A 19,956-nucleotide genomic window follows, 5' to 3' on the forward strand; every position below is an offset into this window, starting at 1 on the left:
AAAAAAACACATATAAGATAACAACAGTACATCAAACAATATAATCAGGTAACATTGGTGTGGAAATTCTCAAGTTCTCTCGCAGTTATGACTGTGACTGGTAGAGAGGTTTGAGCTTGCATGTATTTGTGCACATGGAGCAAAAATGTTAAATGAGACTAAGTAAAAGCCAAGAGTTGTTGGGGACCAAAAACAGAGCTGAAAGAAGAGTGAATGTTGGACTTGCTTACATCAGGTGGACACAAACCCAACTATGCTAAAGCTGCTCTATGGCTGCTGAATGTGTAAACAGGGAACTGTTTTATAACATGTTTCACCATTATAAGTTGATGATGTCAGTTGTTTACAGCTTGCTGCCTCCGGTGGCCAAAGAAAAGTTTTTTATGACTTACCTTTTAATTTGATTAATTAATTTTGCTCCCATACAATTGGTGGGACTATGTCTAAAAATGCTACTATTCCTACACTGTGCAAATGAATTGGATGTAATCATCCTAACATTGAAGCAGAAAGCAGTTTACCTTTGTGCTTGAGTACAGAGCCAATGCAACAAAAACATTTCTCAAATACATTACAAACCGCACTTCACTTAACCATCAACTACACTCGTCATTTTCACATGGTGGATCTAATTGGATGTGAATATGTCACCACTGGGGAGTATATTTAAATAGATGTTCATCCAACAGCCCTGTACAACCTCTTCTTGTTATTTAGTGAAATGATTTTTGTTCTTCCTGCAGTCTCACCCTCCATCCTGACAAAGTGCGAGTGGCGTCTGGCCAGACAGCAGGGGTGGATAAAGACGGCAAGGTGATACCAGTCAGATGCACTTTGATCCTCTATCTTACATCTTTGAATGCTATATACTGTATTTATGTACGTGTATGCTTACAGTATTAATGTATATAGCGTGAAAGTAAATGTGTGTTTGTGTTTTAGCCCCTGCAGCCTTGTGTTCATATCTGGGACTCCACCACCCTGGTCACCCTGCAGCAGATCGGCTTAGGAACCTTCCAGAGGGGAGTGGCATCAGTTGCATTTTCCTTTGCTGTAAGTTGATTGCAATATCATGTACTATAAATTCTCAAAAAGTTATTTACAAATTATTTACCTTGACAAATGATTTGCCTAACCTGCAGTGAGATTGGTAACTTTTTATTTGATAAAGGTCGGTATTTCCCCTGTCCCATAGCCAATGTTGTTAGCTGTTAGCTAGATGTTCAGATAAATTACAAGTCATGTAATTTTCACAACTCTGCTGCTATCACTTTTTCACTGAAATGTTGTTTTTCATTGTACAAACAAAACTTTCACTTTTGTATGCCCGCAGTCATGGAAGAGTATAGAGATTGGCTCAAGAGAAAAAAACGTACTCATATCTCTCTCTTGGATGGAGAGAGACGCGTCTCACAGGATTTAGCTGTAATACATTATTGCTTGTTAGCAGTCAGCCGCCATATGGTTTCTTGTTTCAAAACGGATGAGCCAAAACCAAGCACGACCCAACTCCATCCACAGTACATCATCCCACAGCTAGTGTTTAGTGGTCTGGTGTGGTGCAGCGCATTCTGGTTGCTGTAGGTTTTCTAACTTTTGAGCAAATGGGAATACTCGGCCATTTTTCATTTGTCTTTCCACTGCAGAGACAGCCCAGTTCGTCTGTCCTTTCACTTTCAATCTGCCATCCACTTAAAATTGAATTGAATATTCCACATTGAAAAGCTTCATCTCTCCTTCCCTGGTAGGCTTTTATTGTGAGAAATTAACAGGAAGGGTTGAGTTTCATGGAGAGTAGCTTAACATTATGCTGATGACACTACTTCGTATAGTGCCACCATATCCGAGCAAGCACTAACTCATGTTTCAAGTGATGCCCTAATGTCATGGCTACAGTACACGTCTTTCAAAGTCTACAGATCACCATGCTGTTCACACTTCACAACTTTCTGCATTTTAATCTTGAGTCTTACAGTCATTGTGCTCTGCACACTACATGACTGATCAGCAAAAGGGGCATGGCAATGATGCAGTCCAAGCAGTTCAAGTTGTCCAAAACAAAAAGAAAAGATTGTGTGTGAGAGAATGGACTAGGAGGATGTGCAGAAAGCAAGGATTATTTTTGCGAAGAAAACCTGAAACTGCCTTCTTGATACCAAATACTGATATGTATTCTAATAGAAACAATAAGCTTTTATTGAGCTGCAGATGACAACAGAGGAGAGAGGGAGAAATGAGAGGGAGGGTCTGTTCTCATTGGCTATAGCTTGTTCCTGACTCCCCGACCTGTCTGTGACTAAACCAAATATTTAACCTGAATGAAATTGCATGGCATATCTGTATTATATTTGTATGTTTGAAACCCTAGGAAAACAAGAGGCCCATCCATGGTTCCAATAGGCAGTAGAAGCAATTTGAAATATGTGGTTAATAACAACAGTGTGTGTCAAAAAGAGAAAGTGAGAGCAGCAGATTGGTGACTATGACATGACTGAAAATTATGAGTTATATCATGTATCAGAATTTACATGATACTAAATTCACCATGTTTTTTGACTAAATTAGTTGATGGTGTTTGCAGGATTCTGGAGCGTTCCTGTGTGTGATTGATGATTCAAATGAACACATGCTGTCGGTATGGGACTGCAACAAGGGGACCAAGCATGCAGAAGTTAAGGTAAAGATCAATCAAAGTTACAACATGTATGAATAATAAAAATAACACTTGAACAAAACATTTGAATTATAGGTGCCTTTCAGAACTCTCAAGGACTCCTTACAAGACCAAGTTATACTGAACATCTATAACAAGGCAATGGTATACAATTACTAGGTATTATAGGAGTAAAAAAAATGTTAAATGGGATTGGAAGGTTGAGAGAGTCAACACTTTGAATGTCTTGTGCAACAGAGTTTCAAAGGCCAGGGGCAGAGTGGCTGAAGGTGCTAGATGATTAATATTAAGTAAATGAAAGTATGCAGACGGACTAACCTTTTTCATGTGTGAAAGGAAGCACTGAAGAGTTATTCAATATTCAAGTAAAAACTGTTAAGTTTATCAAAAGTGGATTTATGGCCAACAAGGAGAAGATTTAATTTTCAGTAGGTAGTCAGAAAGGGAGGTAGGCGGGTGATTGGAAGCAGGCTTGGTGGAAAGGTAGAGCTGGATGTCATCTGCGTAGCAGTTCAATGAATCTAATTTTTTCTGAAACATATGGCTAAGAGGTAAAAAAAAATAAAAAATAGACGCGGGCCAAGAACAGAGCCCCGAGGAACAAAGCATGTGACCAGAAAGAACTGTGATTTGAAAGTTGAACCAACAAGTTCAAAATAAACAAATATCAACCATTAATAATAAGGTTACCTGTATATGTACCAGCTCCATTTTAAAGCAGAAAATACTGTGTATTGTTGTATTATAATCTTATCTGACTGACACTGAACAGTTATAGACTGTGACTGTGTTACAAGAATGGAATGATACAATATAATCTTTCAGCAATACAATGATAAAACATATGATGTAATGTGGGCATTGATACTTAAGTAGGTAAAAAACAACAACAATCTGTGGTTTAAGAGGAGTTGAGGGGTGGTGTAGAGACGATGGCTTGCTAACACATCTGACACAACAGCTTAATTAGTTAGGTTTATTTATATAGCGCATTTCATAGGATAGGCGTGGACTCAGTGTGCTTAAAAATATAAATAAAAGGTAAACACCGCGCATGACATAATCATATACAATACAGCAGCATAATAATAATAATTATAACATCAAGCAGGGAGAAACAGGCCCTTGCAATAAGGGCTAATATATTTGATGTTGTGTTGTCAGCTTGTCGTGGAGTTAATCTGTTGCTCTGTGACCTGAGAATAATAAAAAGCCAGCAGTTTCCACCTGTTTTAAGTCTTTGAGCTAAGAAAGGGAAAACGTGTCCTCGACTGACACACAGAAAATATACTTGTATTGTTGTATAGTGTCATCTTACTCTCAAGGAATCAAGGTCATTTGTTTGTGATTTTACAACACAGGGTTGCACAATAAAATGTAAACTGGAGCCCCTTAATGCTACACAGGTATTACAGTAGTTACATTCATACTAACTACATAGTTAGTATTACAGTTCTGACCTCTTAGGGGTGATCTGTTTTTACAATTTGAGAAGCTTTTATGTTATCTGACATAAAAATATCAACCACTACAGGCTTTCATAACCCATACAGAAACAATGCAAAACTTTGACTGGAGCTAAAGCATGACAATCAGCCAGGCTGCAGTAATGTAAGCACAGATAGGCAGCCAGATGCCCAGTGTGGCTGCATGCTCAATGTGTAGATAGATTTTTCTAAAGGAGGTCTGTTTGGAGAGATTAAGGGGGGAAAGATGGCAGTGGTGTCTCTGCTATGCTTTTATGGGCTTTTATCCCAAAACGCCTCAACTTCCCTGAGAGCAATTTCAGCACGGCTGTCATGGCAACAGTGTAAATATTTTATATAGTGAATTTGTCCGGCTGTGTGTATGTGTGTGTGTTCTCGAATGCTGCAGTGGGAATGCATAGGTGGGCGTTTGAACTCATATACTGTATCTTCTCAAGTCAAGAATTTAATGGGCTTGTGCAAGAACGTATATTTTGTGTAACGTAGCATCCAGTGTATATGGTTGAGTGTGGGCAAGCAGCTCAGTGCTGGACAGGGCAACACTGACCCACACTGTATAAACATACGAGTTCATCCAACAGGAGCAAGATAATTATACCCCCCTCCCCTCTCCACAGCAGTGGAATAGTCCGTATTCCACTTAACAGCACAGCCATGAATGGAGCTTTTTGTGTAGGAACGATGCCTCTGTACTTTCTGTACATACTGTACACATGGTCACCCAAACCCTGCCACTGGGACTGTATATATATTTAGTGTGCCTGTGCCTGGTGGCAAAAAATCCTTCATAGTTCTCTTTGGGGTTGAGTTGCACAAATTTAACTTAAAATTAATTTTACTGCTGTCAGTCTGGATTTTTTGTAACACTTCTTCACAGTAGAACAAAGTGAAAACACAACATCTAATTTAATAACACCTTGTCACACTGCCAAAGTTATTACCAAACATATGACTAACTTTGGCTGTAATTTGGTCATGTCCTGTCTGCTTCTACCAAATACTGCTGGAAAGGAGGCTGAGTTTAAGTTATTGCGAGTAAAACCAAAACAATGAGCTAAAAGATAGGGATGCACGATCAAGGGATGGACAAATCATTAGCCCAATATTCGGAAATTTATGTTCTCAGCATTTTATCAGTATTGGTGAAATTCCAGCTGTTAAATAGAGCAGATAATATGAAGCCAAATACCTTTCAATAACTTAACAAGCACAGCACTCGGATATAGTAGGCGGTGGTATGCACCTTTAAAGTTGGTTTGTGTGTGAAGAAGAAAACAGAGAAAGACATCTGGGTAGAGCCATGTAGTTTAGAGAGGCAAACTACCAATAATCTTTAGATGTTGGAAGCATGACCATTAGAAGCATTGTTCATCTAAATGAGGCTAAAAAGCCCAGCTGCAGAGTTGTATAATTCTTTGTAGGTTCCTTACAACAAGTGGCCTCTTTCACATGACACGTAGTCATTTGATCCATTGTTTATATAAAAATATGGAATAGTGCAGCTATCAAAGATGAGTGAAGTGCTCTTAGACACTGCCCACAACTCCAAATGAATCCCAACATTGCTCCATATCTACTGGATGTGCAAATAGAAAAAAATGTAAGCATGTGTTTAATGAACTCATTTTGGAACATCAACAGTGTGTTGTGATGAAATTTGAGGCACCATAACAAAACCAGGGAATATACACTCGTACACTTTGCACAAAGGTTCTTCAATTGAAGCACTGAAACTTGAAACTTATATTTCCCCCAATGGCAACTTTTCCTGTCTGTAGAGTAGTAGTAGTATTTTGAAAGGTAATCTCAATTCTTTTCTCCAGCGTACTTATTTCTCAGTATATGTTTTAATTTGGCAGATTGACCTCTAATATTCCTAACTAATAAATCTGCATTATAGTGAAAATGTCTTTATTTATTCTGTATATTCCCATTTTGTATTCCCTTGTTTGTGTCATTATTCACATTACAATATACATATATTGTAGATAGTAGGACACAAGACTTAGTCTTAGTGGTCTTGATTCACATTCTGCCACACATTTCCTGATGCAGTGATCATTTAACATTGTAATAGTGCTAAACAGGTGTTTGTATGTGTTGTTGTGTTTTCAGAGTACCAACGAGGCCGTGTTCGCTGTGGATTTCAACCCCAGTGACAGTACAAATATCATCACCTGTGGGAAATCCCACGTGTACTTCTGGACACTCAACACTGGACAGTTCACCAAGAAACAAGGCATCTTTGGAGTAAGACAACAAATATTTTTCCAATTTTCTGCATCTTTCAAATCAGTAGTTCCCTTAATGCTTGTGTCAGGGTATGAGTAAGTACAAACAGATCAAGTTTGCAACTTCCTCAATTTGAGGCCAAAAAGGGAAGTAAGGAGCATAAATATAGACATGTTGATGAAGGCTCTCAGTCATCCACGTCATGGTAAATCTAGGTGCTGTATTGTAGGCAACTGGACGTGTTTCAGTTCCTTGAAGACGTGTCACCTCTCATCCAAGAGGCTTCTTCAGTTCTAACTAACTGGAGGGGAGTTGCAGGCTTTTAAACTCTGTGTGGGAGTGTCCTTACAGAGTCGTTAAGGACACATGTGAGCTCTGAGTTTCAGAGCCGTTAGGGCCACCTGTGGGTTGTTGACCCAACCGGCCTTCAAGAAACTGAGACTGAAGTCCAGTTGCCTATAATATTGAACTTAGTATAGATATAGACAACAAATCCAAAAGAATAATTAACAATCCAATTTAAACTTAGATTTATCGAAGGTGTAAATCTGACTTAAAGTTGATATACCATCATAGATTTGAATAACTTAAAATGTGTTATTATAGTAAAACAAATTTTTATTTTCGATACCTGTCCTAACAACATATCAAATTATTATCTTAAATCGTTCTCCTTTTCTTTTCAGAAATACAAGAAGCCCAAGTTCATCCAGTGCTTTGTGTTCAGCCTGACGGGAGACGTTCTCACCGGAGACTCTGAAGGAAACATCCTGACTTGGGGAAAATCAGCTGCAGATGTGAAAACACTCGGTAAAGGAGCCAAAGGTCAGTGCTGTAGATCAATATACACTATATCAAATGAAATGTCAATATGAAGTTAACCTCTGTGGAGACAAATTGGGGTCAAATGTTTAGTCAGCTTCAATAACAAAACTAGATGAAAAGCTCAAATAAAGCTGGAAGGTGAAGAATAGACCCTAGAACCATGAAAAAGAAGACACAATATGTAATTCTGCATTAAAATGTCTCGATGAATGGCTCGGCCTTTGTTATATATTTTGTTGAGTTGTGTACTTGGACTATCCCAAATGTTTCCAATAATGATCAAACCCAAAGAACCAGAAGTCGACAAACATGCCTAAACATAACACATAAAAACTTTTAATGATCACCTTTTCTGTGAGCCTTTCTGCCTGAGACAGATCAGATAGACTTTCATCACGGTTCTTTAACACTGAACTTACATCTTTTGTTTTGTTCCGACTGAGAGACCCCAAGTGGCAGAAATTACATACTGTGCATTTAATTGAAATGTATTTTGGATTTATTTCTGAAATATTCTTTTGGCTAATTTCATATGAAAAATAATATTTATCTATATATATCTATATTTTAATTGTCTTTTTCCCCCCCCGACATTTTCAAATTGACCAAACTTTGGCCCTCATTTGCCTCCATACAAACTGATTAACAGGCTCTAAATGTCTTTGATTTCACAGAGACCTTCCAGATTATGCGACAGACCCGAGCCCATGAAGGCAGCGTGTTCACCCTTTGCACGCTGCAGGGTGGAGGTCTGCTCAGTGGAGGAGGGAAAGACCGTAAGATCATCCGCTGGAGCGCTGACCTGGCACCTGAGAGAGAGTGTGAGGTGAACCACAGCTGTATGTGTGTGTGATGCTGCTGGTGGAGGGCTCTGTGATGTTACATTCAAACAGCACGTCAAGAATGTTGATTAATGTGATCATTTGTACAGATTCCAGAAAACTACGGGGCAGTCCGTACCATTGCAGATGTGGATGGGGAGGAACTTTTGGTTGGTACGACCCGTAATGCCGTCCTCAGAGGCACCTTCTCAGACGGATTTGTGGCTATAGTGCAGGTATGTAGATGTGCATTAAAGGAACAGTGGTAACTGTCAGCAACTGGTCAGCACCAACATCTGTGACAAATACTAAGTGTTTCTTTTGACCTCTTCACAATTAAACTCACCCCAGCAAACAGTGAGACTGACACCAGTGAGATAAAATAACACTGCAACACTGGATTACATGCTGCATTGTTCTCCGATAGTCCCTCTCACATGTGAAGGCTTTTTTATATCCAATTCAGGAATGGCTGACCCCACCACTATCACTGAAAACTACAGTAGAGAGAGATCATTACTGAATGTATAGTCTGCAATAAAGGAGCACTCTGTAGTTTTGTTGAAGAAATGTTAATGAGCAGAGAAAGATTTTCATTGGCTGATCTTTTTCTGCCTAAACAAACTAAATAAATAAACTCTCTTTGTTTTCATGACCGAATAAACTGAATAAACAAACTGACCTTAAAGGACAACACAATTTATACTGTTTTACTTTGTTTGTGTGTATGTGGCAGACCCTGCCACCTTTCTAGCTTCAAACAGTGTTCTAGGACCTTATTTTCCTCTGAGAACAGCTTGTTTGTTCACTTTTTTTATTACCTCATTAATAATGTAAATATTCAAATTCTGACTTTTGATTTTATTCTCCAAAATGACATTGTGCCAATTTAATGGCTATTTATGTAAAAATGGTATCGAATACAGATTCCCTGATCATGTTTTCTTTCAGCCAGTACTGATTGCAGATGGTCTATAAGCAGTATTGGTCGATACACAGCTGATACCATTCTTTTCTTTCTTTTTTTTGGTTTTGGTATAGCAGTATGACAGGTCAGTTTGACTGCTTTGTAGTGTAGTGGGATCTCCAGCAGGTGACAGCGTAACCTAGACTATAAATGCTGTGTGACTATATGTATGGATTATACTGCATCAGTGGTTTGAGAGTTTTTAAACAGATTTTGACATAGTTTTGCTATTTTAAAATTGGGAGCGGTAGGCTTTGGGTTAAGGTTATACCTTAGTTAAGGTATACCAGAGTATTTAGAGATCCTGACGGAATGATTCTCAATAACTTAAAAAATACAGATGCTCCTAAAATTTGTAAAACCTTATTACATTGTAGAGCTGTGTGCAGAGCTTTGTTTCACTCTGCCCCTCTCACTGTCTCTGTGACACAAACACATCAGCCCTTTTTACACAGCGATTGCACAATATTACCACAGACGTCACACCCCTGTTCTGTCCTCTTTTTATACAGACGTCGATTCAGCTCTGCTACTACCTCCGCTGCCAACTCAGAGGCGGAACAACAATGACTCAATTTTTGTTGTTTTTTGTATACAAAATAGTGAGGTGAAGTAAAAGAACAACAGTCCCGCCTTGAACAGGCTGTGTAAATGGGGCTAGACAACAGAGACAACTGTAATTAGCCCTTACTCTCCTTAGAAAATTGTAAAAGGATATGTGTGAGCTATAAAACTAAAATTAAACTTTGGTCAGATGCAGGGAACAAGATGACATCATCTAATTTGCAACAAACCAAGCCTTTAGAGGCTGTAATTTTCAAATATCCTGAAACTGATGACAAACAGACTCAATAGGTATCACACAGATAGTAAACCTTGACACAAAACACTGTACACATGTAACATTACAGCCAGTCAAAGGACAAAAAAGTAAGCTTTATAAAATATGTTAAAAAGGGTTTAGAAGCTATATTTAGGAAGATCTGTCACACTCACTTTTTATGTAGGACCAAATAACGTATTTTTAAATGTTTTTTTCTTATTTTACTGGTCGTAATGTTACATTTGTGTAGTGTTGACTTCAAGGTTTTCTATCTGTGTGATACCTATTGAGCCTGTTGTTCATTGCATTCAGGATATTTGCAAATTACAGCTTCTGATGGCTTGGTTTGTTGCAAACTAGATGATGTTTTGTTCCCTCGGTTTGGATGAAAATGATTTGTTGGTATTATTTTGATAAATTCAACCCAATGAAGTGATTAGGTCTTTTTACATAATCATATTTTATTTCAGCTCCCCATGCCAGGAAAGGTTTAAAGGTCGGATTAAGAAAACAGATTATAATTCGATTATTATAATTATGATTTAAGGGCATTAATGAAAACATTTGAATTAATGTGTGTGTGTGTGTGTGTGTGTGTCTCAGGGTCATGTAGATGAGATGTGGGGGCTGGCTACACACCCCTCTCAGAACATCTTCCTCACCTGTGGTCATGACAGGCAGGTGTGTTTGTGGAACACAGAGGAACACAAGCTGGACTGGTGCATCACCCTGGAGGTAGGACACATTCATCCTCACTTTCCTTTATGCACTCCTCTATTTACAATCAGGATATGGTTCAGCTGACTAACAGTATATCTGAATACAACACATCGATATTGATTCTGATGCTGATGCATAGTGTTAACTAGTCATGTGTGTCTCTGACAGGATTATGGGTTGTGTGCTGGTTTCTGCCCTAATGGATCAGTGGTTTCAGTCGGCCTCAACACAGGAAGGTAATTAAGTCCCAGCACTGTTACGCTTAAAGCAATCTGTGAGCTGAGAATGATAACATAAGATAATGAAAGAAAGTATTTAACTTTGACCGACAGGTCCAATCATTTTAACAATCAGATGCAGTATATAATAAGGGAAACATTTCAAAGGAAAAGTTCAACATTTTGGGAAAATTAACTTTCTTTCCAAGAGTGAGCTGTTCAGATGCATTTCAGCCTGATGTTAGTGCAGCTTCAGCAAACATTTAAACCTAATTCTAGACTCAATGCTAACCTAGACTTGACTGTTTTGACTGCAGCTCCGTGCCTAAAGCAGTAACAATTTAGTTAATTTTTCTTTTTTTTTCTGTTCATGAAAATGGAGGCTTAGAAGCTTTGCCACTGCTCCGTCACGTCAAAAGGAACCAGCTTAAATGGTTCAGGAATCTGATTAGGATGCGCCTCCCTTTGTAGGTTTTCAGGGTACGTCCAAAGGGAGCCCCTTGGGGCAGACCCAGAACTCGCTGGAGGGATTACATATCTCATCTGTCCTGAGAATGCCTTGGCTTTCAACATCTGACATATTTACACCATCACAGTTGGCTATTTACACATCTAGCCAACACAGAGCAATTTTTTCTGTGAAATAGTCACTCTTTTAGCTCTGATTTGGTCTCCACCAACTCATCAGAAAATATCTGGCTCTTTAGCAGCTAGATGCTTCACATGTTCACCAGCTGTTTGTTAACTGTGTCTGTCTGCTGTTTGGTGCTGAGCAGGCAGTGTTCGGTGGCTTTGTCTTCTTCTCTGAAAGACAGCTGCTGCTGGAAACGACACCAAAACGATGAGCTAAAAGCTCTGCAGAGCTGAGAGGAACTGTAGATGTGTTTGTGACTCTCTGTGGGATCATCATGACGTGTAGTCATATAAAATATTGATCAGTGCAGTGTTAAAATACAGAGACAGGGTTGATATCAGTTTCTAATATAATAAAAAAAATGTCCCAACATGTTGAACTATTCATACAATGAAATAAATGTAGTTTACATTAAGAGAAGAGAAGGCACAGTATATACTGTAGTCTGTGCCATTAAGTAGATGCGACTGAAAAGACCTCAGAGCACTTCTACCTTTTATTAAACTTAATTATAACAAATGAGCTTCCAGCTGTTCCTGCTGTGATGAATCTCTATCTGTCTGCCTCCGTCCTGATGAACCTCTCTCGTCCCGCTGTAACACTAACAGGTGGATGGTCCTCGACCTGCTGACCAGAGAGGTGGTCTCTGAGTCCATAGATGGGAACGAGCAGCTGTCTGTCATGAGATACTCACCAGGTCAGAGTTCACTGTCAGCTCCATATTGTCTGTAACGTCCGTCTGAATTCTGTCTACAGAAATTACAGCTGTTTTTTATGTATGTATGTATGTATTTATTTATTTATTTATTTAGAAATCCACTGATATTCCACCTTCTGGCAGTACAAATGGAGATACAATCAATGAGAAGAGAAGTAACTTTATGGAGCCAAGAATAATAATATTAAGACGTGATTTAATTTTCTTGGAACAGAAATATAGTTTCTCAGGCTTTTAGACTGATCCAGATTCTATTTATATCTATGAAGAAAGAGACATAACGTAACTATATACATTGAGAGAGGAAGAGGTAAAGGAGGGGTAAAATGAGAATAAGATGAATAAAAATGTTTGCAACTGTTTGTCGACTAGGTTTATAGGTAGGTTATGCAACACATTTTTGATTGCTTTGTAATGTGTATAACCACTCTGCCACCTGGATACCCCAAAACAAATCAGATGTGCAAAGAAATACAGTACATTGCTGGTACTACCAACACTAGAACTTCCTGCAAACGAGCAGAATAATTGATCTAGACAGCGATCTGATGGTTAATCCAAAAAAACACAAACACTGAGCAGTTGTGTCCAGGGGGTTCTTTTTCTAATAGCAGAGATGTGGAAATCCCCTTTAACTGTGTGAATGTTCTCTTGTGTTTTCAGATGGCAGCTTTTTGGCTGTTGGATCCCACGACAACTTTATCTACATCTACAATGTGACAGAGAGTGGCCGGCGATATGCCCGCTTTGGGAAATGTAATGTGAGTAAAATATAAAATCCATGTCCAAATGTTCCCATTTGTTCTGTGGAGTTTCTCCTGATCCAGTGTGACTCTCTGGAACAATGTTCTGTTCAACACTTGTTCAGCCATGGTGGCTGTGACTGCTCATGCTAACTATTCAGCTCAACTTCTTGAATATAGTGAAAGAAATGTCATTAGATTTTAGGTATAATTTTGTGGATATTCTATAGTTTTCTTGTAGTCAACAAGTCTTAATCTTCTTCCTCTGTGCCACAGAGCTCCATTTTTGTCCAAACTGTTAACAACACATCATTGAGCCACACTGTTGCACTTTGTGACATGTTCTTTAGTACCATAAACGCACACTTGTTAAGTTTGACTCAGTCCCACACACACCATCCTGCTGCTAGAAATACTCACTAGAACGCTGTATTAATACACTGCTGAAAATAGTCCCTACCAAATGCACTTTTCCCTCCTGTTTGAGTAGTGTTTGATAGAAACTACAGTAACCAGCTATTTAAGGAAATCTCTAAGGAGTCTCTTTTTAGAATGAAACATGTGTGTATATATATGTGACAGATTTCTTTCTTTCTAGTGTGCACTGATGCAGATTTTTGGTAGGTTCAAAAAGAAAAGAAGAGAATGTTTTTTTTATATCCCTGAGTAAAAGAAAAGTCCTTTTGGACCAATATTCAATTGAATACTTTGCAAATTAAATATTCATTAATCAACTGTAAATGTGTGACAGCGTTTTAGCTACATTCACATGTAGACCAGACCACATTCAGATTGAATGGAAGGAAGGATTCGAGAAGCAAAGCCTCTTCCTCTGTGTCACCATCATTTACTTTATATTGTAGATAAAGTACATTTAAATATCACCAAAGCTAAACCTGGTCTGAGCCTGATGCTCTATACAACTAAACAGACCAAACCACAGCTCTAACAGGAGCTGGGCCTGGTGCCGAGAGCTCACAAGCACTAACACACTGGTGGTTTGGTCTGCACATGGGATTTGTTGACAATAAGAAGATGATGGAATATCATCGGCCCTGTCCTCTAACTGATTCACACATTTGTTGTAGAGCATTATATAACACTGCCTCTGCCTCTATCCAATCAGGGTCACTCCAGCTTCATAACTCACCTGGATTGGTCCAAAGATGGAAAATACATTATGTCTAATTCAGGAGACTATGAGATCCTTTACTGTGAGTAAAAATAATCTTTTTGTATTGAAATCCTCAGACAGTGTGACAATGTACTGTTGTGACTGAGAAGATGAATGTACTCTGACAGGGGACATAGCGGCAGGGTGTAAACTGTTGAGGAACCGCTTTGAGAGCAAAGACAGAGAGTGGGCCTCCTACACCTGTGTGCTGGGCTTCCATGTGATGGGTGAGAAACAGAACCTTTTTGTCCCTTCATGTGTTGTCACAATCGTGGCTTCTAAACAAGTCGGTGTCACGTTGATGACTGTTGCTGTGGTGTTCCAGGTGTGTGGCTGGAGGGCTCTGACGGCACAGACATCAACGCCCTGTGTCGCTCTCACAGTGAGACGGTGGTGGCTGTGGCTGATGACTTCTGTAAAGTCCACCTGTTCCAGTACCCCTGTCCTAAACCAAAGGTACTGCTTGTATAGATTAGACTCACTTTACAGTCAACCTACCTGTTTACTGTGACTGTCTTTACATGTGGAGCAAAGGTTTTTAAACTGCTTCCTTAACATAAAGAGGAAGAGCCTGTGTAACGTAATGTGTGAGCTGGATTAATAATGTAGTGATAAGGAGGTGCAGGAGGATATTGTAGTGCTGTAAAGTTGCTTTGTGTAATGTAATTTACAATTTCAGTTCAATTATCCAATCATTTTAAAGGAAAGGTTCACCCAAAAATTAAAAGTCATCATTTACTCAACCACATCCTGATGGAAGGTCAGGGTAAGTTTCGTAGTTCACAAAACATTTCTGGAGCTTCACAGCGACACAGTGTTACAGCATTCTCCTAAACAGCTGAAGTAGCTGGAGACTTGTTTTAACATAAAAACAACCCAAAAAACATCACAAATTGATTTGAAAAGACGTTATTTACACCGTCGAGCTTGTGCACCCACTTCGGACCGGGTGCTCTCCAGCGCTTTTAGCTTAGCAGCTACAGTGAAGATTTCATCTTTAAAGAGGATGTAAATAATGTTTTTACAAATGAATTTGGGATTTAAAAATTTGTAGTGGACTGAGACTGCCCAAATCAAAAATAAATAAAGAAATTGCTCAGTAAATAAGTAAATCTGCCATTATATAAACAGAAAATAATACAAAGAATAAATGTAGGCATTAATTATGAAGGTATTCATTTTCAAATTATTTATGTATGTATATATTACCTTGCAAAATGCAAAGGGAAAAGAATGCTGAAATAAACACAGGAACAAATAGGCATGTGAACACATTTTAAAATAGATACATTAATAATTAAATTATTTCATTAAATGGGGATATAAATGAATAGTGAAATTAATACAAAGGTAATTAATACAGAAGCAAATGAAAAGAAATGTATATTATTGTCAGATTTTATACATTAATTAATGTCTACATTTATTTTTAATATCATTATCATTATTTAATGGCATATAAGTTATTTATTGGTCCACTTATTTTTGTTTTGGCAGTTTCAGTCATCCATACATTGTCCACTTGATAAGCCACAGTTAACTGTCCTGTGGTCTGGTGTCGTGTTCTTTCATTTTGAACTGTAGAGGATGTTAAATATCTCAGCAACTCCGGACCATGTATATGAAAACACAGGTATGCTGTTACCTTCTAGATATCAGTGATGATCATTTACTTTTTGTGGTGAGATTAATAGCTGTCCTGAGTAATGAACTGAATGGCCCAGTGGTAGATGGCATCCGGTGGTGTTGATTCCCGGTGCTTTGGAAACCTTGTGCTATTGACAGTAGAGAGAAAATGATGAGCTGAAGTCAGGGAGCATCTTAAAAGTGCATGCAAAATGGCCGAGACAACTTTTTATATTTACTTCAGTAATATCCTCATGTTAGACACTTCAGACCATGAAAAATCAGGCAATATGTAATCATGAAAAATCAGGCAATATGTAATCATGAAAAATCAGGCAATATGTCCCACTGATGTATTCTGTCTTCTCCCTCCCTACTGAGGATGGTACAATGTGGTGATTAATGTGGCCTTTCTTTTCTCTCCAGGCACCGAGCCACAAGTACGACGGCCACGGCAGCCACGTCACCAACGTCTGCTTCACCCACAGCGACTCCCACCTCCTCTCAATGGGCGGGAAGGACACCTGCATCCTTCAGTGGAGGGTGATGGGAGGTGGGGTGGGTGACAGCAGGGAGAGACTGGCCTCTGTCTCGGCCTCTTCCACCTCCACCAGTTCTCCAGAACCAGCCACCAGCTAGGCAGGACACAGTTATGAGCAGTGAACTGTTTACACACAGCCAGAGAGGCGTGTTAGTCAGTGGACAGCAGCCACAGTTAACGGCTCAGCCGGGCCTCTGCGGTGCCACTGCTGCCTCAGTTTCATACAGAACATGTAGAGGAATCCTCTCCAGTAGGATTGTCCATATTACATTTACACTTACACACCTCCATAGTCATGTTAATCCTTGTGAAACTGGACAGTGTGACCTTAAAACAGAATCTTTGTTCTGTTGGATATGTGCAGAGGAACATCAGAAGTGGTCATGAATGTTTGCTGGTACAGAACATGACTCGACTTCTGTGGTGACTTTGGTTTCAGTGAACATTCCTGTGTTTAAGTCCATCTTGTTTATTAAACTTACCAAAGTGCTGCACCGTGGCGTTTACCACCAGGCTTATAAAGATGTTTTCGTAAAGTTTTTACATATTTTTAATATTTTAAGCAGTGTTTTGTTGACATCTCAGCTAATATTGAAGCTGTTTTTGTGCTTGCATTAGACAGACTGTGACAAAGCTGTTCCAATGAAATCAACTCTCAGCATTTCTGGCTAATTAATTTCTCTAACAATAGATCAATACACTTGAAATGATTACTTTAGTACAGTTTTGTATATTTAAGAGAACAGTGGGAATACTGTGATGTATCTGTCAAGCTCCCAATAAATAACTGAAGACTGGAAAGTGTATTGTGTGTGAAGTGTCACTAGTGGGCAGTGCTGCTCCTCGGATAGTGTGCTGTGCTGCGTGTTGAGGAGATGCATGGTCCCATACTGCATGTCCCAGAACAGAACATCCTACATTGAACCCTGAAAGTCCAGCTGGATCTTGGTCTTCCAGTTCAGTTAATGAAACTTGTGGATGAATATTTTCTCATGACAGAAGACAGCAGGTAAGTAAGTCAGTGGTTTCAAACTTCAGGGTCAGGACGCCCTCAACAGTGGTGGAAGAAGTATTCAGATCCTTTTACTAAAGTTAAGTGACATTGCTTCAAAATAAAAATACTAAAAAAAAGAAAGAAAAACATTTCTGAAATGTATAAAAGTATTATAAATAGAAATATTTGGAAAGTAGAAGTCAAATAACTATGCCAGTGGCAACTTTTATATATATTATAATGTATCATTACTGAAGCAGTAACATGAAAGCATCATTGTATTGCTAGAGCTGTTTGATATACCAGTTGAACATGATGATGAACACTGATCAGGCATAACATTATGACCACCTGCCTAATATTGTGAAGGTTCCCCTTGTGCAGCCAAAACAGCTCTGACCTGTCAAGACATGGACTTAAGACCTCTGAGGGTGTCCTGTGGTATCTGGCACCAGGGCGTTTTATAGTGGATCCTCTGGGTCCTGTATGTTGGGGGGTGGGGCCTCCATGGATCAGACCTGCTCCAGCACGTCTTACAGATGCTCGATCAGATTGGGATCTGGGGAATTTGGAGGCCCGGTCAACACGTTGGGCCCTTTATTGTGTTCCTCGAGCTGTTCCTGAGCAGTGTTTGCAGTGTGTCAGGGCACTTTGTTCTGCTGGGGGCCCACTGCCATCGGGTAGTGTTGTTGTGATGAGGGGGTGTACTTGGTCCACAACAGTGTTTGGATGGGTGGTGCGTGTCAAGTGGCATTCATATGAATGCCAGCACCCAAGGTTTCCCAGCAGAACATCGCATTGTGATGAGATGATCAATGTTATTCACATCACCTGTCAGTGGTTTTAATGTTGTGGCTGATCGGTGTAGACTGGGCTGGATCTTGGCACAGGCATTCTCTGCACATGCCTTGAGCCTCCTTGCCACTAGGGGACCCAGACAAAGGGTCAAAGAAAATCAACTGGCTACATGTTTCACATATGTTTTTAAAAATATAGAAATATAAAAAAGAAAAGTGATCTAAAACTTTATCTCAATGTTTATGTATTTATTTATTCATTATTATGGTGAAAACATACAAAACATAAGTGCCAGTGTGCAGGAACAAGTATTTCAGTGATTTCATCTCATGGAAAGTCAGGGGAAGCATCTGTCAGTGTAAGTTTTGTATTCAAATATCTAAATCTGAGAAATTAAAGCAAGATATTGGAATCAAATGTAAAATATAGACCTATGTTTTTTCTATAAATACATGAAAATTGTGTATGAATACTGAAATATATAAGTATATATATCAATAGATAAGCTAAAATATACATATACCTAACTAAATTGATGAGCATAATAATAATGATGTGGCAGTTGAGTCATTGTGTTTGTTACCAAATATTAATGTGCATGTAGGGGGTCCCTGAAATGCAGTCTTACCTACTGTGATCGTTCCATTTAATCCAGCCCTGTATATAGAAATGCACTAGAGTTTATTATCTGATCAAATATTTTGTTCAGTTCAGTAAAAAGTACAATATTTTCCCTCATTTCCCTTTCATACTCAGTGTGAGGGGTGACAGCTGAGTAACAGGTTAGGAAAGGAAAAAAAAATAAAACATGTATTTTTTGTTTTGATTGTTTAATTTGCTTTTGTTCTTCGGAGAAAAAAAGATTAAGAATAATGAATATTTTCATGGTGAGTCAAAATGAAGATACGAGTTATCATTATGACTTTAAGTCACATTATGAGTGAGCAATTCACATTGTAATTTAGTAGGTCAGTTTTTGGTATGTTCTCAGTCAAATTGTGCAATATTAAAGCTGCTTACAAGGAGCTTTCATTTTTTGTTGATTCTGGCAGCCCCTGTGGACAATAGATGACGATGATGAAACAAAGTAAACTACTCTTTCCTCAGGCTATGAGACTCCTCAATTCATCCTCGGCACTCATCATAAAATAGTTTTTGACTTATTAATAAGTCAGAATCCATCTGGTCTTCTCACTGATGATCTTGTTTGCTTATATAGGTGACGTAGAGGCCTCTATTAAATTGAGACAGTTTCAACCAGATAAAAGTTCCTTGTAATACCTAAAGTACCAATAATAGGACACTAAAATGATGAGACAACAAATCATAATGTTTAAAGTGAAATGGAGTAATTACACAAACAAATAGACAATGAAAAAAACTCTTAACAGGCAAGTCCACACAACAAAACGCTATACTGACAGGGCTCCTATATAATACTAATACCCACAGGCAATTCTGATCATCCATTTTTAAACTTGTTTTACTGTAGAAAAATATTAATACTCAGAATCTTGATTTTATTTAATTAAACATTAAGAGATACTAAGTCATAATATTGAGATAGTCCAAATGAAAGTTATGAGATGGGGTCATTTATTTCTCTTTTACTCTTTTGACCGACTCAAACTTTCAGAACTGTAACTTGATGTAATTACTACCACACCGTGACCCATCCTTCTATTACTTCTAATTAAAAACACATGACTGTGTGCTGTTGACTGAGTAGATGACCTCATAATGTAAATTTAAAATGTCATTATTTTGACTGGTGTGTGGATCACATGTGAAACCTCTGTTACTGCACCTATTACCTCCTGTTACATAACACTTTCCTTGGCGCTCTTAGGATTTTATTTTGAAGGAGGCATGTTTTCCTCTCCAGTGTGTGTGTGCGCGCGCGCGTGTACACTTCCAATTTCCTGCTTTGTCTCGACCTGGCAGTAACTTGACTTTCCTTA

The 19,956-nt window shown here is 38.7% G+C and overlaps 1 protein-coding gene across 2 annotated transcripts in view; it reads left to right on the forward strand.

Moving 5' to 3' along the window:
* Window positions 1-17,004, forward strand: part of eml3 (EMAP like 3) — a 59,729-nt gene extending 42,725 nt beyond the window's left edge. For both annotated transcript variants that reach the window (XM_073474790.1, XM_073474789.1), the window contains 15 exons: window positions 744-813; window positions 943-1,053; window positions 2,582-2,677; window positions 6,277-6,411; window positions 7,080-7,218; window positions 7,893-8,044; window positions 8,150-8,275; window positions 10,433-10,564; window positions 10,718-10,785; window positions 12,010-12,098; window positions 12,783-12,880; window positions 13,989-14,076; window positions 14,165-14,263; window positions 14,362-14,492; window positions 16,089-17,004. In XM_073474790.1, the coding sequence (XP_073330891.1) occupies window positions 744-813; window positions 943-1,053; window positions 2,582-2,677; window positions 6,277-6,411; window positions 7,080-7,218; window positions 7,893-8,044; window positions 8,150-8,275; window positions 10,433-10,564; window positions 10,718-10,785; window positions 12,010-12,098; window positions 12,783-12,880; window positions 13,989-14,076; window positions 14,165-14,263; window positions 14,362-14,492; window positions 16,089-16,301 (1,747 nt within the window). In that variant the 3' untranslated portion in view covers window positions 16,302-17,004. The remainder of the gene's footprint in view (window positions 1-743; window positions 814-942; window positions 1,054-2,581; window positions 2,678-6,276; window positions 6,412-7,079; window positions 7,219-7,892; window positions 8,045-8,149; window positions 8,276-10,432; window positions 10,565-10,717; window positions 10,786-12,009; window positions 12,099-12,782; window positions 12,881-13,988; window positions 14,077-14,164; window positions 14,264-14,361; window positions 14,493-16,088) is intronic.
* Window positions 17,005-19,956: the final 2,952 nt, after the last annotated feature.

Source organism: Pagrus major, chromosome 10 (genome assembly GCF_040436345.1).
Source record: "Pagrus major chromosome 10, Pma_NU_1.0".
NCBI classification, from domain to species: Eukaryota; Metazoa; Chordata; class Actinopteri; order Spariformes; family Sparidae; genus Pagrus; species Pagrus major.